Source organism: Moschus berezovskii, chromosome 11, assembly GCF_049115385.1.
Source record: "Moschus berezovskii isolate FMDL1 chromosome 11, NW_MosBer_1.0, whole genome shotgun sequence".
Lineage (NCBI taxonomy): Eukaryota > Metazoa > Chordata > Mammalia > Artiodactyla > Moschidae > Moschus > Moschus berezovskii.
Genome location: NC_142470.1, coordinates 77,375,527 through 77,390,706, shown reverse-complemented (window position 1 = coordinate 77,390,706; position 15,180 = coordinate 77,375,527). Strand labels below are relative to the sequence as shown.

General features: G+C 44.2%; 1 protein-coding gene across 3 annotated transcripts in view; it reads left to right on the top strand.

The window, feature by feature from the left end:
* Nucleotides 1-1,434: 1,434 nt before the first annotated feature.
* The window catches only part of PPP1R21 (protein phosphatase 1 regulatory subunit 21), an 85,724-nt gene continuing 71,978 nt past the window's right edge, over nucleotides 1,435-15,180 (top strand). The window contains exon 1 of one of the 3 annotated variants that reach the window (XM_055399298.2): nucleotides 1,435-1,920. In XM_055399298.2, coding sequence (XP_055255273.2) covers nucleotides 1,435-1,920 — 486 coding nt within the window. Of the gene's footprint in view, nucleotides 1,921-2,004; nucleotides 2,241-15,180 lie in introns of those variants that run through there. The other 2 variants (XM_055399296.2, XM_088841497.1) reach the window with 2 other exon arrangements.

The window sequence follows — 15,180 nt, the reverse complement described above, 5'->3', positions numbered from 1 at the left end:
AGCTAACTGAAAAGTATAAACAACATTTTTAAAAGTTTGTAATCCTTTTTTTACATTACAGTGGCTGAAAAGTGCATATACCAGCTCATGCTTTCACTTTAAAATTCCAGGCATACTCATAGTTGAACGTCAAACAGGAAAATAGGAGGTGTTTTTTTAATCATGGAAAATATCAAACGTTCTAAAATAACAATATAACTACATCCCTTTCCCTACTACCTGGATAATAAATGTTAACTTCCATTCACATTCACTTGGAAAAATTAAATAAAAATAAAATTTATGCTTCTTTGTTCTTTTTCATTCCCCTTTCTTCGTTTTCTCACTGGAGGCAATCACAAGCCAGAATTAGATGTGTATCCTTCCAGTTCTTGTTTCTCTATTTTTAGTACATGTTCATGTGTCCACGAGCAGCACAAATGTTGCTTTATATTCTTCAAATGTATCTTTTTCATGCTCTGCTGCTGCTAAGTCGCTCAGTCGTGTCTGACTCTGTGCGACCCCACAGACGGCAGCCCACCAGGCTCCTCCGTCCCTGGGATTCCCCAGGCAAGAACAGTGGAGTGGGTTGCCAGTTCCTTCTCCAATGCATGAAAGTGAAAAATCAAAGTAAAGTCGCTCAGTCGCGTCCGACTCTTAGCGACCTCATGGACTGCAGCCCACCAGGCTCCTCCGTCCACGTTATTTTCCAGGCAAGAGTACTGGAGTGGGGTGCCATTGCCTTCTCCATTTCATGCTCTAGTATACTGCAATTTGCTTTTTACATTTAACAGTTTTGTCATGTTGAGATTCATGCAGATATATACAGATCTAGGTTATTAGTTTTATTAAACTGCAGTGCTGTAATTTATGGCAAACAAGTATCCTAAATTATTCCTCTACGAACATTTCAATGTTGCAATAAATGCAATGCTTAGAATATCTAACATATAACACGTCCTCAAAACATATCTAACGAGCAAAGCGGCATAAAGTATTTCAGGCAGACTACTGTTTGCTTCAATTGTCCAGTTACATGTCGTTAACGTTCGTCCTGTCTGCATGCGTGGCAGGGATCATTCCCTGAAATTTCCTAAAAGCTTTTTACCCAATTCTCTGAGAAAACGCTCTGATGCAGTGCCAATATGGGGGCAGGGCTGGGCGGGTGGAATGGGTAGAGAATGGACACAAAGACATCCCAACGTCAAAATGTAAGACAAAGAAGGTTTGTCTGGAACAGAACAGGATGACAGCAGCGCGCGTTATAAAACTGGGGGAGAGTTTACAATGCAGGCCATGTCCGGGGCTACCATATCCGGATAGCAGGTAGCGGAATATAGAGGGCTTTCTCTCCGAGCACCTTCTGAAAGATGTAACCATCAAACGACTGACGGTTGCCATGGGAACCAGTGGGGGAGGACGGTGTGTTCGACCAGAATTCTTGATGCGCTTAGAATGTTTCTTCTTCCGGTCCTCGCTTCTTCACACCACAGCCCCTCTCCGCCGTCCCCCGCCCATTCTGTGGGCTCTTATCATCTTCTTCCCCTTTTAACGCTCTCCTTCCCTGTTCTGGGTCGCCATCTTGGACCATGCGTCAAGATGGCGCCCCGGGGGCGCCGGCGATTCTGCGCGCGTGCGTGCTCGGGCGCGGGAGGGCGGGGCGGTGACGTCAGACGTCGCCCCGCCCCCGGTGGTCGCTCCGCCCCTGGCCCCACTCCTCCTTCCTCTCACCCGGCGAACCCGGAAGTGGAGGAGGAGGCGCGGCGGCGGTGGCAGAGCGGGCCGGAGCTGGTGGAGCCGTACCCGGCGGCGTGTCTGGGGTTGGGGGCGGGGGGTGGGGCTGAGTGGCCTGGGCAGTCTGGCCTGGACAGGGCGGGGGAGGCCATGGCCTCGGCAGAGTTGCAGGGGAAGTACCAGAAGCTGGCTCAGGAGTACTCGAAGGTACCCGTCGTAAGCGGGGAGTACGGGGTCCCCGGTCCTGCGGCCTCGGGTTGCCTTGGCAGCGACTTGTCGGGACAGAGGGAGAAGGCGGAGGGGGCACGCGAGCGCGCCCCTCCTGTCTCCGCCTTCTGTATCCACCATTACCGCGCTTCCACCTGCAGGTCCCAGGAGATGGGGCCGGGCGGTGTCTGGTCGGTGTGCGTTTCTGCGGGAAGGAGCAGGAGTTTGATTCTTCCTTCTCACTGAACTGGCGGGCTTGGACAGGGATGTCAGAAATCCTGGCTTCCGCCTCTGGTGCTGGTCGGGAGGGGCAGGGAAAGGTGAGGACCATCGCTTTCCTGCTGCTTCCTCAATTTTCCCAGCCCGGCGATGGGAAGGATCAAGCTTTCTCCTTTCCCACAGGAATGATGTGAGGATAAAGAGATTTATCTGCCTACCCCCCACCCCCCGCAGTTAAATCTTAAGTGTGAATAGAGTCATGCGTGTAGACTACTTCACCAGAGATAGGTGGTTACGAATGGATTCAGTGCTTTGGAAAGACGTTGTTTGAAAATGATTTTGAAAGCTGGAGTACTAGGGCTGTGTCCTTTTCTCTCTTTTTCTTGGGTCACCTGGAGTGGGGCAGAGCACCCAGAAGATGCTCAGGACATGTTGAATTAAGCAAAATAGTGACCTTTCCTTTTGTCATATTTATGGCATCAGTCTTTTAACTGATGGGACCGTTTTCTTGGAAAAGGGCGGTGCTGCCTTTCTGAGTAGTGTGGTTCTGCCTCAAGAATACTGTAATGAAGTTCTAAAATTAGAATCTTGCATCTTTGGAAATAAATTAAGTAGTCATTAAACTTGGTTTTCAGTGATCTTGGCATTCAAGGGAGCATGGGGAAGCTTAGACTCCTTTTTACTTTGGAGAAACTGAGACACACTTTAAAAATTTTCATATAACGGATATGCAGCAAGGTGAAATGTGTTGTTTTGTGAAAAATAAAACCTGTGCCTAAACACACACACTTAAGTCTTCACAATCACATGGAAGCCTTTTGAGATACTATTATTCCAGTGGTGCTACTATTGGCAAGGGCTTCCCCAGTGGCTCAGAATATAAAGAATCTGCCTGCAATGTGGGAGGCCTGGGTTGGGAAGATCCCCTGGAGGAGGGCATGGCAACCCACTGCAGTATTCTTCCCTGGAGAATCCCCATGGACAGAGGAGCTGCTCTGACGGAACACCACTGCCAACTGGCAGAGGAGGGTGGGTTAGAAGGCATGCCAGTTTGGAGTGAAGGTTAGATGTAATCATAGTATTATGGTTGGAAGGCATGCTGAGTAGCCTGTGGACCACAGTCCAAGGGGTCGCAAAGAGTCAGACAGACTGAGCATCTAAGCACGACCGTTGGCATAACTTCTGCATTTCCATTTGAATTTGTCTCTAAGAGCCTCTGGCAAGATGTTATCGATGGCAAGATTTTATCCCCTGAAGGCACTTTTTGTTTGTTTGAATGGACCAGAAATTATTTGGAACAAATCCATGTGATGAAGTGTGGTGGGTAGAGGATGGCAGTCCTGACACTTGACTCTCCTATTTTGGGGTGAAAATGTTTCATGAGGATAAAGTAAGGGGATTGATTTTCTTTTTCGGAGAGTAAACAAGCTCTGAAGGCAATTCCAAATGGCAGAAGAGAGTTCCAGCAATACTTTGAGCAGTGACTGCACTGCTGAAATAACAGGCTCTAAAAAGTAGTGAAAACTTTTAAAAGATTTTATTCTTTTGGCTATGTAAGCTCTTTTGTTCATTAGACAGTTATGTGCCGCCTGTGAACAATCTGCCAGGCCCCATTGAGTGAGGCAGAGTTCCAGCTTAAGGAGAACGCTTTAACAGAATATTCAAATGTTGTACATAAAATTAATACAAGATGACAAGTGTTAGATCAGTGGGCGCACAGAAGAAATGGCAGGTAAAAGTAGAAGTTACTCAGATTGGGGAGTAGCGGATAGGGAGGAAAGGATGGATGGTAGTATTCCAGGCAAAGGAGACAGTCTCTGCTGACACGAAGACATTGTCAGATACATGACACAGAGTGGTGAAGTATGGTTGGAAGGATAATGTGGAGCCGATCATGAAGAGTTGTGGATGTTAAGTAAGAAGTTTGAACTTTGAATAAATGGAATAGACACTAAAGGTTTTCAAATGGGAGAGTGACATTGCTTTTAGAAAGATAACTGGTAGCTGTGTGGAAGATGGACTGAAATGTGGAAAGACTGGTGAAAAGGAGACCAGACTGCAGGCTCTTTGAATAATATCAGGGAAAGTTGCTGCTGCTGCTCTTAAGTCGCTTCAGTCGTGTCTGACTCTGTGCGACCCCATAGACGGCAGCCCACCAGGTTCCCCTGTCCCTGGGATTCTCCAGGCAAGAACACTGGAGTGGGTTGCCATTTCTTTCTCCAATGCATAAAAGTGAAAAGTGAAAGTGAAGTCGCTCAGTCGTATCCAACCCTAAGCAACCCCATGGACTGCAGCCTACCAGACTCCTGCATCCATGGGATTTTCCAGGCAAGAGTACTGGAGTGGGTTGCCATTTCCTTCTCTGATCAGGGAGAGTTATATAGGATTAAATAAAATTTGTGACTGTTAAGATGGAAAGGGCTTAAATTTAGGCATTATGGTTGACAAATACGGTTTAGCTTATCTGTTTTTTGAGTGCCTTCTTTGCACGTAGCTGCAAACTTACGAAGTATATGGAAGTGTCAGGGCACTCATCCTTGTGTCTCATTCATTCTGTGGGACGTGATGAGTTAGGGAAGACTGAGAGTTGACCCTGAAATTAACCCATGGACTGCTCTGACGGAACACCACTGCCAGCTGGCAGAGGAGGGTGGGTCAGAAGGCGAGACAGTTTGGAGTGAAGGTTAGATGTAATCATAGTATTATGGTTGGAAGGCATGCTGAGGCCATCTGATTCACATAGTAGGTTGAAGTAATGTTGGGGTCATTGTCGAAAATTTCTAGTGGAGACAGACTGGCTAAAGTCAGGACAAAGGCCAGAACTTTTAAAATAATTCCCCTAAAAATGATAGTTGAACTTTGAGAGTTAATCACTTTAGGTAGATTCTTTGGGGAACACCTGTGGGAAGGCTGTGACAATAGGAGATGCTAAGGGTACTGGAGGGGGTCTGCCAGACTTGAAGGTGTCTCTCTGTTGGGCCAGACCATTTTTCATCCTTTTAACTGCAACGTGATGGAAATTTCAGAATGTGAGAACAGGGATTGGTCAAAAGATTTCATGTGCTTTTTGTTCCCTGTCGATGTAGTGCCAAGCAATTTCTAGATAAGATTTGTACTACCAACTAAGCCTACTAACTTAGCAGTAAAGAATCCACCTGCGATGCCCGAGACCCAGTTTGATCCCTGCATCAGGAAGATTCCCCTGGAGTAGGGAATGACTACCCACTCCAGTATTCTTTCCTGGAGAATCCCATGGACAGAGGAGCCTGGTGAGCTGAAGTCCATGGGGTTGCAAGAGTCAGACTCGAGTGACTGAGCATGTGGTATACATGCTACCTTCAGCCTTGTGCCTATGGAAGGGGGTATTTTACCTTTTTGTTAGCTTCCCTGGTGCAGACTCTGTGGGCTGATGTTGAATTTCAGTTATGTCTCCCTTTTTCCTTATTTAGGATACAAAGAAAGACGATGTCCTTTTAAGCTATAGAAGGAGGCCTACATATCAAGAGAGCAGCAAGCATGATCCCTCAACCAATGACACTTGGAGAATCTTCTTGTTCTTATTTAATGCAGATCTCAGCCTGTGTGCCAAGAAGGGGCCCGTTTCTCCCTTTATAACTTCTGTCATAATCTTTTTTCCCGCTGAGAAAGAGCAAAATCAGTCTGAGGAGCTTCGATTAAAGAGACTGAGAGTTTTGTTAAAGATGAACCATAGAGGCTGAAGCAGATGAAAATTTCTGAGGCAGACAGGTTGCTAAAACATAAAGTGTTATGGAAAGGCCAGTTAAAGTGGAGATGAAGACATTAGTGATTTGGGCAATTAGGCAATCCTTGTAGGCTTTTAAAATTTCTGGTTTAACAGTTTGGGGGCGGGGTAGGGGTTAGAAGCTAGTTTTCAGAGATTTATGAAGTTAATAGGTAATAGATGGAGGCTGCCTCTTCGAGATGTGAGGGAGAGTTAATCAGGGCCTCATTTTGACTACACCGTTGACTTAAGAATCAGAGACCATTTCTTACTTGGTGTTTTGTCCATGGCCTATTCTGCATGGATGCTCTGGTATATCTCTTTCTGGAAAAGAGGCTGAGGGCACATAGTCCTGACCCATTTGATTTCAATCTGCTTTCTCTGCACAGGCTTCTGCACTTTTGCCTGGCACAATGTCCGTGTGGAAACAAGTGTCAAGTCTAACCATCTTTCCATTGTTTGTGTTACCCTGGGTCAGTGGTTCAAAGTGTAGCCCCGGGATCAGCATCATCATTGTTGGGAATGGGTTGTGTCTACCCTGGATTTACTGAATCTGAAACTGGTGGTCAGACCTGGGAATCTGTGTTGTAACAAACCTCTCCAGTGATTTGCGTGCACACCCAAGTTTGAGAACCGCCAAGAAATGGTGTCAGTGTAGTAGCTTTTGCTCAGATAAAGGTAATCTTTTTAAAGCTCTTTTCAAAACTATAAAAAACCAGTGGGAAAGCTGGATCCTATTTCTCTAACGGTTTACTTTGCAATTGATGCTTCTTGTAGTTATGAAGGAGATTGCCTTTGGAAACTTTTTAGATTGATACTCTTAGAGCTGCTCATTTTAGGAAAGAGCAGCTTACTGGAGAGCAAGGCTTGGCTGAACCTGATTGATTTCTTCCTCTTGTAAAAGAAGTAAGACTCAGGAGCTGGACTAAAGTAAAACGGAATATCCGCTTTTTTCTACCCTAATGTATTGGGTTCACTACTAAAGGTGGATTGAAAAACAGCCTGTGTTCAGTGCTGAGCACTGGAGCTTTCCAGGAGAATGAAAATGTTCTGCATATTCGCTGTCCGGTAGGGCATCCACTAGCACGTGGGGCTGTTGAGTACTTGAGACATGGCTAGCTCAGCTGAGGAACTGAATTTTGGATTTTATTTAAGTCATTTAAGTTTATTTCTTATTTTATTTTTGGTTGCATCAGATCTTAGTTGCAGCACACAGGCTCCTCTTTGCATCTCATAGGCTTTTTTCTAATTGTGGCACGGAGGATCCCAGTTCCCCAACCAGGGATTGAACTCATGTCCCTTGCACTGGAAGATGGATTTCCACCCACTGGATCACCAGGGAAGTCCCAGTAATTTAAGTTTTAATAGGAACATGTGGCTATTGACCACGCTGCTGAACTGTACTAGGTTAGCCCCTAAATCAGTGCATTGCAAATATAAATATCCATGGGACTCACCTGAGAGGTGAAAGTGGTAGTCACTCAGTCATGTCTGATTCTTTGCGACCCCATGGACTATAGCTCGCTAGGCTCTTCTGTCCATGAAGTTTTCCAGGTAAGAATACTGGTGTGGGTTGCCATGCCCTTTTTCCAGGGGATCTTTCTGACCCAAGGATTGAACCTGGGTCTCTCGCATTGCAGGCGGATTCTTTACCATGTGAGCCATCAGGGAAGCAGCTTGTTAAACTGCAGATCTGGTTCAGTAGGTCTAGGGTGGGGCCTAGATTCTGCTCCCAGGTGATCCTGCTACAGCTGTCCCTAGACCACACTTTTAATAGCAAGACCTTAGAAAATCAAGGGGTGTCCTACTCTTTTAATTCAGCTGAATTGCCAAGCAGTCACTGATGAGGCAGACTGCAGAGTTGGGGTGGGGGTTTTGTCCTACTGAATTTCCCTACACGGGAGCAATGACAGGAGAAAAGAGTTTTGTTTGAAGGCAGGTCTGAAAGAAGGTTTTCTTCCCAATTCAGTGACAAAAGGATCTTAGCCTTTAGTACACAGCATGTAGCCTGCAGCTACTTTATGCTTTTCCAGGACGAGGAGCAAGTTAGTTGGCAGAGAAAAAGACTGAGTGGTATTCCCACAGCTGTAGAATACCTAAAATGTTACAACTGGGAGTTTTTAAAAGGCTCATTCAGGCTAGAGACTGAAACTGTGGTCTGCTGGTGACTTTAGTATTCTGAAATCAGGGATTTTGGTGAGGCTTAGGAATGGGCTTCAGGTTGTCTGCTGCATACATTATTTTGTAATAGAGAAAAGCTAGATGTCTAAAGTTTTGTTTTATAGGGTTGTAAAACGTTTATAAGGGCTTCCCAGATGGCACTGTGATAACGAACCTGCCTGCCAATGTAGGAGATGCAGGTTTGATCCCTGGGTCAGGAAGATCCCCTGGAGGAGGAAACGGCAACCAACTCCGGTATTCTTGCCTGAAAAATTCCATGGACAGAGAGGCCTGGTGGGCTACAGTCCATGGGGTCGCAAAGAGTTGGACTGAGCATGCAGGAAAACGTGTAAACGTCAGAAGGCCCATTGTATGGAAGCGTACTTATGTGAGAGTGAACACAGTCTTGTTGAGGATTAGACAAGAAACAGCATATAGGCTATTCACCTCTTTCCCCACAAACTCTTCTAGTAGTTTGTGATAGAATGTAGTAAATCTCTAATCTTGGACCAGTTATTCTACCACACATTGGCAGAGTGGCATGAGAGAGATCATAGGTGGCTCACCCCACACTCTTTGTCCCTGGAGAAACAGCTTTGTGGTAACTGTGACTGAAGGCCGGCCGTTCCAGAAGCAGAGTCACACGGAGCTGTCTGGGCACTGGTTGTGAGAGAGTTAGGCTCAGGACTTTGGTGCTTGGTGTCCAGTAGGACCATGAGGTTCACATCATTTGGAGACGGGCTTTAAAGAGGGACTGTTGAAGTAATGATGGTCTCTTGTTGTAGAATCCATTACATTTATTGTTTATTTTTGGCTGTGTTGGGTCTTAGTTGCAGCATGCAGGCTCTTCTTGCAGCATGAGAGCTTCTCTCTAGTTGCAACATCCAAGGCTTAGTTGCCCCCGCGGCATGTGGGATCTTAGTTCCTCAACCAGGGTTTGAACCTGTGTCTCCTGCACTGGTGGGTGGATTCTTGACCACTGAGCCACCAGGAAAGTCCCTACAAAGGTTTACATTTAGACACTGCTTAGTTACATCAGTGGTCCTCAACCTTTTTGGTACCAGGGATTGATTTTGTGGAAGATAGGTTTTCCACAGACTGGCAGAGGGGAGGGGTGGTCTCAGGATGATTCAAGCATATTACAATAAATGTAATATGCACTTTGTTTCTATTATTATTACATTGTGATATATAATGAAGTAATTATATAGCTGACCATAATGCAGAATCAGTGGGCGCCCTGAACTTTTGTTCCTACAACTAGACGGTCCCATCTGGGGGTGTTGGGAGGGCGATGGGCAACAACTGTAAATATAGCCACACCTTCACTCCCTCGCATGCAGCTCACCCCCTGCTGTGTGGCTTGGTTCCTAACAGGCCACTTATCAGTAGTGGAAGGTGGCCTGGGGGTTGGGGACCCCTGATTTACAGCATTTAATTTGATAATTAACTAAACATTTATCGAATGCTTTCTCTGTCCGTACCATTGATCTTTCATTGTAGGCAGGAGATACAAGGGCTTATACTGTAGTCTCTACTGTGAAGGACGGTTTAATTGGCAGATGGGACACGAGTGTAGAATCATACATCAGTTAGTGAATGTAAAATGTACTGCTAAGACTGAATACTTTTATAAGTGATGTCCTGTTACTGCGAAGTGCCCAGGAAACTGAGGGCATGGTCTCTGTGGACCATGGGGGCACTGTAGAGAATGGTTGGGAAAAATTTACGAAAGTAGGATCGGAGTAGGAAGTAGGCTCTAGAAGAACAGTTGGGGTTTGGTTGGTCAACATGAGAAATGGCTGTGTTTTTGAGTCAAGGTAAAGCTAGTCAGAAGATCACAAGACCATGAAAAATGAGTTTGAAAAGACCCAAGAGGGTTTCTGAGTTGGGATTCAGAGGACCATTTCTCTACTGAATGGAACAGTAGTGCATGGCACAGCTGCTAGAAATAGGCTATATCATCTCCTGGAGAATTTCCCTGTCCTAATGGAGACTTCAGGGCCGTTGTTTTTGTTACGTCCACTGGAGTCTCCACACTCGTCTCCTAGAGGCATTAGTGACCATCTGTAACTGTTTCTAAGACAAACACTGCATTTGCCTTCCCACTGTGGTGAATGCTGGTGAGGAGAAAGATAAGATTCTGAAAGACCAGACTGGTCACAGCAGTGTCTGCATTTGACAAGATGCCGGTCAGTAATGCAGAGATGTGGCAGTGGCTGAAATGCAGGAAGATGCCAAATGCCAAGTGTAATTAATAAGGCAGTGGAGTCGGCCGAGCTCATCCTTTTCTACCTACCAAATAATAGAAGGGGATTTTAGATAAATATTTCTAAAAGCTTCATTTTTCTGTTGAGTGGTACCATTGAAACACTGTGTTTGAATTGTTATCAATTCAGCCAACAGTATTTTCCAAAGGAAAATCAAAATCAGTTTTCTTTATGATCAGATTAACTTCCAAACAGCAGTAATTTGAGAAATTTTAATTTTGCTTTTTTTTTTTTTTGACAAAGTAGGCTGTTCAGTTTGCTTTAAATAGCTTCTAAGTGTGCCTTAGAAATTACAGGTGAGGTTTTCCTGTTTGCTCGCTTGTTTTAAAAATGGATGCAGTTCTGGTACTACAGAAAATTATCAGTTCAGCAAATTTCAGACTTCATCCCTAGTCTTTGAGGCAGTCAGTAGAGGTTCTAAAGACTGCACAAAGAAGATGATCATAGATCAGAGTTAGAATGGGGGTACAAAATGAAACCTAAACCCTCAAGTAGTACTGCTGTCCTTTGGCTATATGAGTTTGAAAATATTTATTGAATTCTGTTACCTAGGTAGCATGTTATCTAAAAAATATATTGATATTGCTTAAAAGGTAATATACTCTGTGATGGAAGTCAGTACTAAAGTGATGATTTAGTCTCTCTTCTGAACTTCTAGAGCAGAGTGTAAAGAACCTAATATTAATGGTAAGTATTTTAGGCTTGTGGCCATATGGTTTCCATTGCATCTACTCATTTCTGTCACTGTAACTCAAAAGCAATCATAGACAATTCATCAATAATGAGTTTGGCTGTGTTCCTGCAAAACTTTAAAATAGGTAGCTGTCCAGTTTGGCACAGGGACCTTAGTTTGATAACCCCTGTTGTAGAAAATTTAATGCCCACGTTATTTTTTTAAGCAGGAAATGCTAGTATTATTATCTTTTCTCTTCCCTTTAAGTTGTAAACTTTTTGAAAATAAGGACCATTTCTTTTACTTCTTTCTCTCCTTATATCATTAGCATAGTCCCTGTGTTTTGTTCACTCAGTTGTGTCCAGTTCTTTGTGACCTCATGGACTGCAGCACGCTAGACTTCTCTTTCCTTCACCATCTCCCAGAGTTTGCTCAAACCTTTGTCCATTGAGTTGATGATGTCAACCAACTGTCTCATTCTCTGTCACCCCCTTCTCCTCCTGCTTTCAGTCTTTCCCAGCATCAGAGTCTTTTCCAGTGAGTTGGCTCTTCGTATCAGGTGGCCAAAGTACTATAGCTTCAGCTTCAGCATCAGTCCTTCTAATGAATATGCAGGGTTGATTTCCTTTAGGATTGACTGGTTTGATCTCTTTGTTGTCCAAGGGACCCTCAAAAGTCTTCTCCAGCACCACAGTTTGAAAGCATCAATTCTTCAGCACTCTGCCTTCTTTATGGTCCAACTCTCACATCCTTAGGTGACTACTGGGAAAACACGTGACTTGGAAGGCAGTGACACGTGACTGCAAGGCACTGACATGTTACTTGGAAGGCAGTGACACATGACTGGAAGGCACTGACACGTGACAAAGATGCCACTGACACGTGACAGGGAAGGCAGTGACACATGATTTGAAGGCAGTGACACGTTACTGGAAGGCAGTGACACGTGACTGCAAGGCACTGACACGTGACTGGGAAAGCAGTGACACATGACTCGGATGGCACAGACACGTGACTTGGATGGCACTGACGTGACTTGGATGGCACGGACACGTGACTTGGATGGCACTGGCATGTGAGAGGGATAACTGTGACTATGTGGACTTTTGTAGGCAAAGTGATGTCTGCTTTTTAGTCCACTGTCTAGGTTTGTCATAGCTTCTCTTCTAAGGAGCAAATGTCTTTTAATTTCATGGCTGGAGTTACTGTCCACAGTGATTTTGGAGCCCAAGAAAATAAAGTCTGTTACCTTTTCTACTTTTTCCCCATCTATTTGCCTTGAAGTGATGGAACTGGATGTCATCATCTTAGTTTTTGGAATGTTGAGTTTTAAGCCAGCATTTTCACTCTCCTCTTTCACCTTTATCAAGAGGCTCTTTAGTTCCTTTTTGCTTTCGCCATTAGGGTGGTAACATCTGCATATCTGAAGTTATTGATATTTCTGGCAATCTGATTGCAGCTTGGGCTTCATCCAGCCTGGCATATCGCATGATGTGGAGGTTTAATCACAAAATGTTCTACAACTCTTGCAACCCCATGGACTGTAGCCTGCCAGGCTCCTCTGTCCAAGAGGATTCTCCAGGCAAGAATGCTGGAGTTGGTTGCCAGTTCCTTCTTCAGGGAATCTTCCTGACCCAGGAATCGAACCTGGGTCTCCTGCATTGCAGGCAGATTCTTTACTGACTGATCTACAAGGGAAGCCCTAGATGATGTACTCTGCATATAAGTTAAATAAGCAGGGTGACAATATACAGCCTTGACGTACTCCTTTCCCAATTTTGAACCAGTCCGTAATTCCAAGTCCGGTTCTAGCTGTTGCTTCTTGACCTGCAGTGCAGGTTTCTCAGGAGGCAGGTAACTTGGTCTGTTATTTTCACCTCTTTAAGAATTTTCCACAGTTCATTGTGATCCACACAATCAAAGGTTTTAGCATAGTCAATGAAGCCGAAGTAGATTTTTTTTTTTTAATTCTCTTGCTTTTTCTATGATGCAACAGTTGTTGGCAATTTGATCTCTGGTTCCTCTGCATTGTCTAAATCCATTTTGTACATCTGGAAGTTATTGGTTCACATACTGTTGAAGCCTAGCTTGAAGGATTTTGAGCATTACTTGGCTAGCATGTGAAATGAGTACAATTGTGCAGTAGTTTGAACATTCTTTGGCATTGCCTTTCTTTGGGATTGGAATGAAAGCAGACCTTTTCCAGTCCTGTGGCCACTGCTGAGTTTTCCAAATGCACTGGCATATTGAGTGCAGCACTTTAACAGCATCTTCTTTCAGGATCTGATTATCTGAACCACAGTTAGCTCCTGGTCATATGGCAATCTAGAAGTGAATCTGTTGTCCCTTTGATTCAACTCTCTTAATAAGAGCTCTGTTACTGTTTGCGGAGCATGTTATCATTTAGAAAGTGCTTTGACATAGATTTCTTATCTGATTCTCACAACAACCTCAGAAGAATGAAGATAGGGTAGATGTATTGCCCCACTTTGTGGACCATATAACTGAGACTCAGAAAGATGAAGTGAGTATCTCTAGTTTATATTGTCTAGGAAGTGACAAAGCAAAATTTGGATCTTCTTTTGTGGTAGTGAACCCTGATCTCTAACTTTCTAAAAATAGAAGTAGCTCATCTTTTTAGTCTGTCTTGCTCAAACTGAATATCCTGCAGTGTTCCTGTTTTTCTTAGAATCTTAGCTCAGTTTTCTCTTGAGTGTCAAATGCTCAGTTTAAAGTTTAACATTCAAATATTCCTATTCTTTTGGCACAGAAAAGGGTCGTTTCTGTTTTCAAGACACAGATGTGAGCTGCATGGAATTAGAAATAGATTTTTTTTTTTTAAGCTCATAGATAAAATCATCCCATTCATTTAGTTTCTCTGACAAGAACCTAGTCTTTTCGTGGTCTTTGTACCGAGTCCTCAGACTGTTTGTGTGTAACCCTTTGGTGTCAGCTACGCTGTGCTGGTGTGTTTGTACTCACACAATCTGTGTTGTGGAGAAGGCGATGGCACCCCACTCCAGTACTCTTGCCTGAAAAATCCCATGGATGGAGGAGCCTAATAGGCTGCAGTCCATGGGGTCACTAAGAGTCGGACACGACTGAGCGACTTCACTTTCACTTTTCACTTTCATGCATGGGAGAAGGAAATGGCAACCCACACCAGTGTTCTTGCCTGGAGAACCCCAGGGACGGGGGAGCCTGGTGGGCTGCCGTCTATGGCGTCACACAGAGTCGGACACGACTGAAGCGACTTAGCAGCAGCAGCAGCAGCTCAGTGTTGTGCTTGTTGATAATTACAGAAGGGGATTACTACAGAAGATTTATATTTCAAAACCCTGCTGGTGGTGGTGATACAGATGTAACCATGAATAAAAATTCATCAAGCTGTATAATTTTGCTTTGTATATTTTAAGATAAAGGTTGACCCCAACTTAAAAAACTTAACTGCAAAAGAAACCCAAGTCCTGCCTCCCAGACTTCTTCCATCCCACCAGCCTACTACTGTTCTCATTTATATTCAGCTTTATAAAACAATAGCCAGTATTGTCTAAATGGCATTACGCCTCGATCAAAACTACTGGTGTCTGATTTTCAGCATTGCCACTTAACTGCTCTGTACCTTGGTTTGCTCATGTGTGAAGTGGTGGTAATCATAGCACCTTTTTCATCAGGTTGTGAGGATTGATGAGGTAAAGTATTTAGGACCGTGCCTGGTATGTAATGAGCATTCAAATGCTATTGTTATTAATTTCTGAATTGAACTTGCTTCTCAGTTGCTTTTGTACACTGCTTCCACTGATGCCTGATTGTAAGTCCTCCATTCCTGAGGCTGAAGTGACTGATAGTTGCATGGCTAGTATTAGGCACAGTATCCTGCTGGGTGTGTTGATGCCTTATACTTTGGTTCTCTGTAGAATTCTTATTCCATACTTAGTCCAGTTGTATGTATTTTACAGGCGAATGGTATGTCAGAGTTACAAGGAAAATGACATACTTAATACCCTATTGTATATTGCATTAGTTTTTATTTGGGGAGGTGATTGGTTTCATGGAAAGAACCATGTATATGGGAAGTCGAGAGACCTGGATTTTAGTCTTAATTTTGCATTGTTTAGTCTTATGTCATTGGGCAGCTCAGCCTCTATGTCTTTATTTGTAGAATGGCACACTGGTGATCTCTGCTTTCCTCTTGG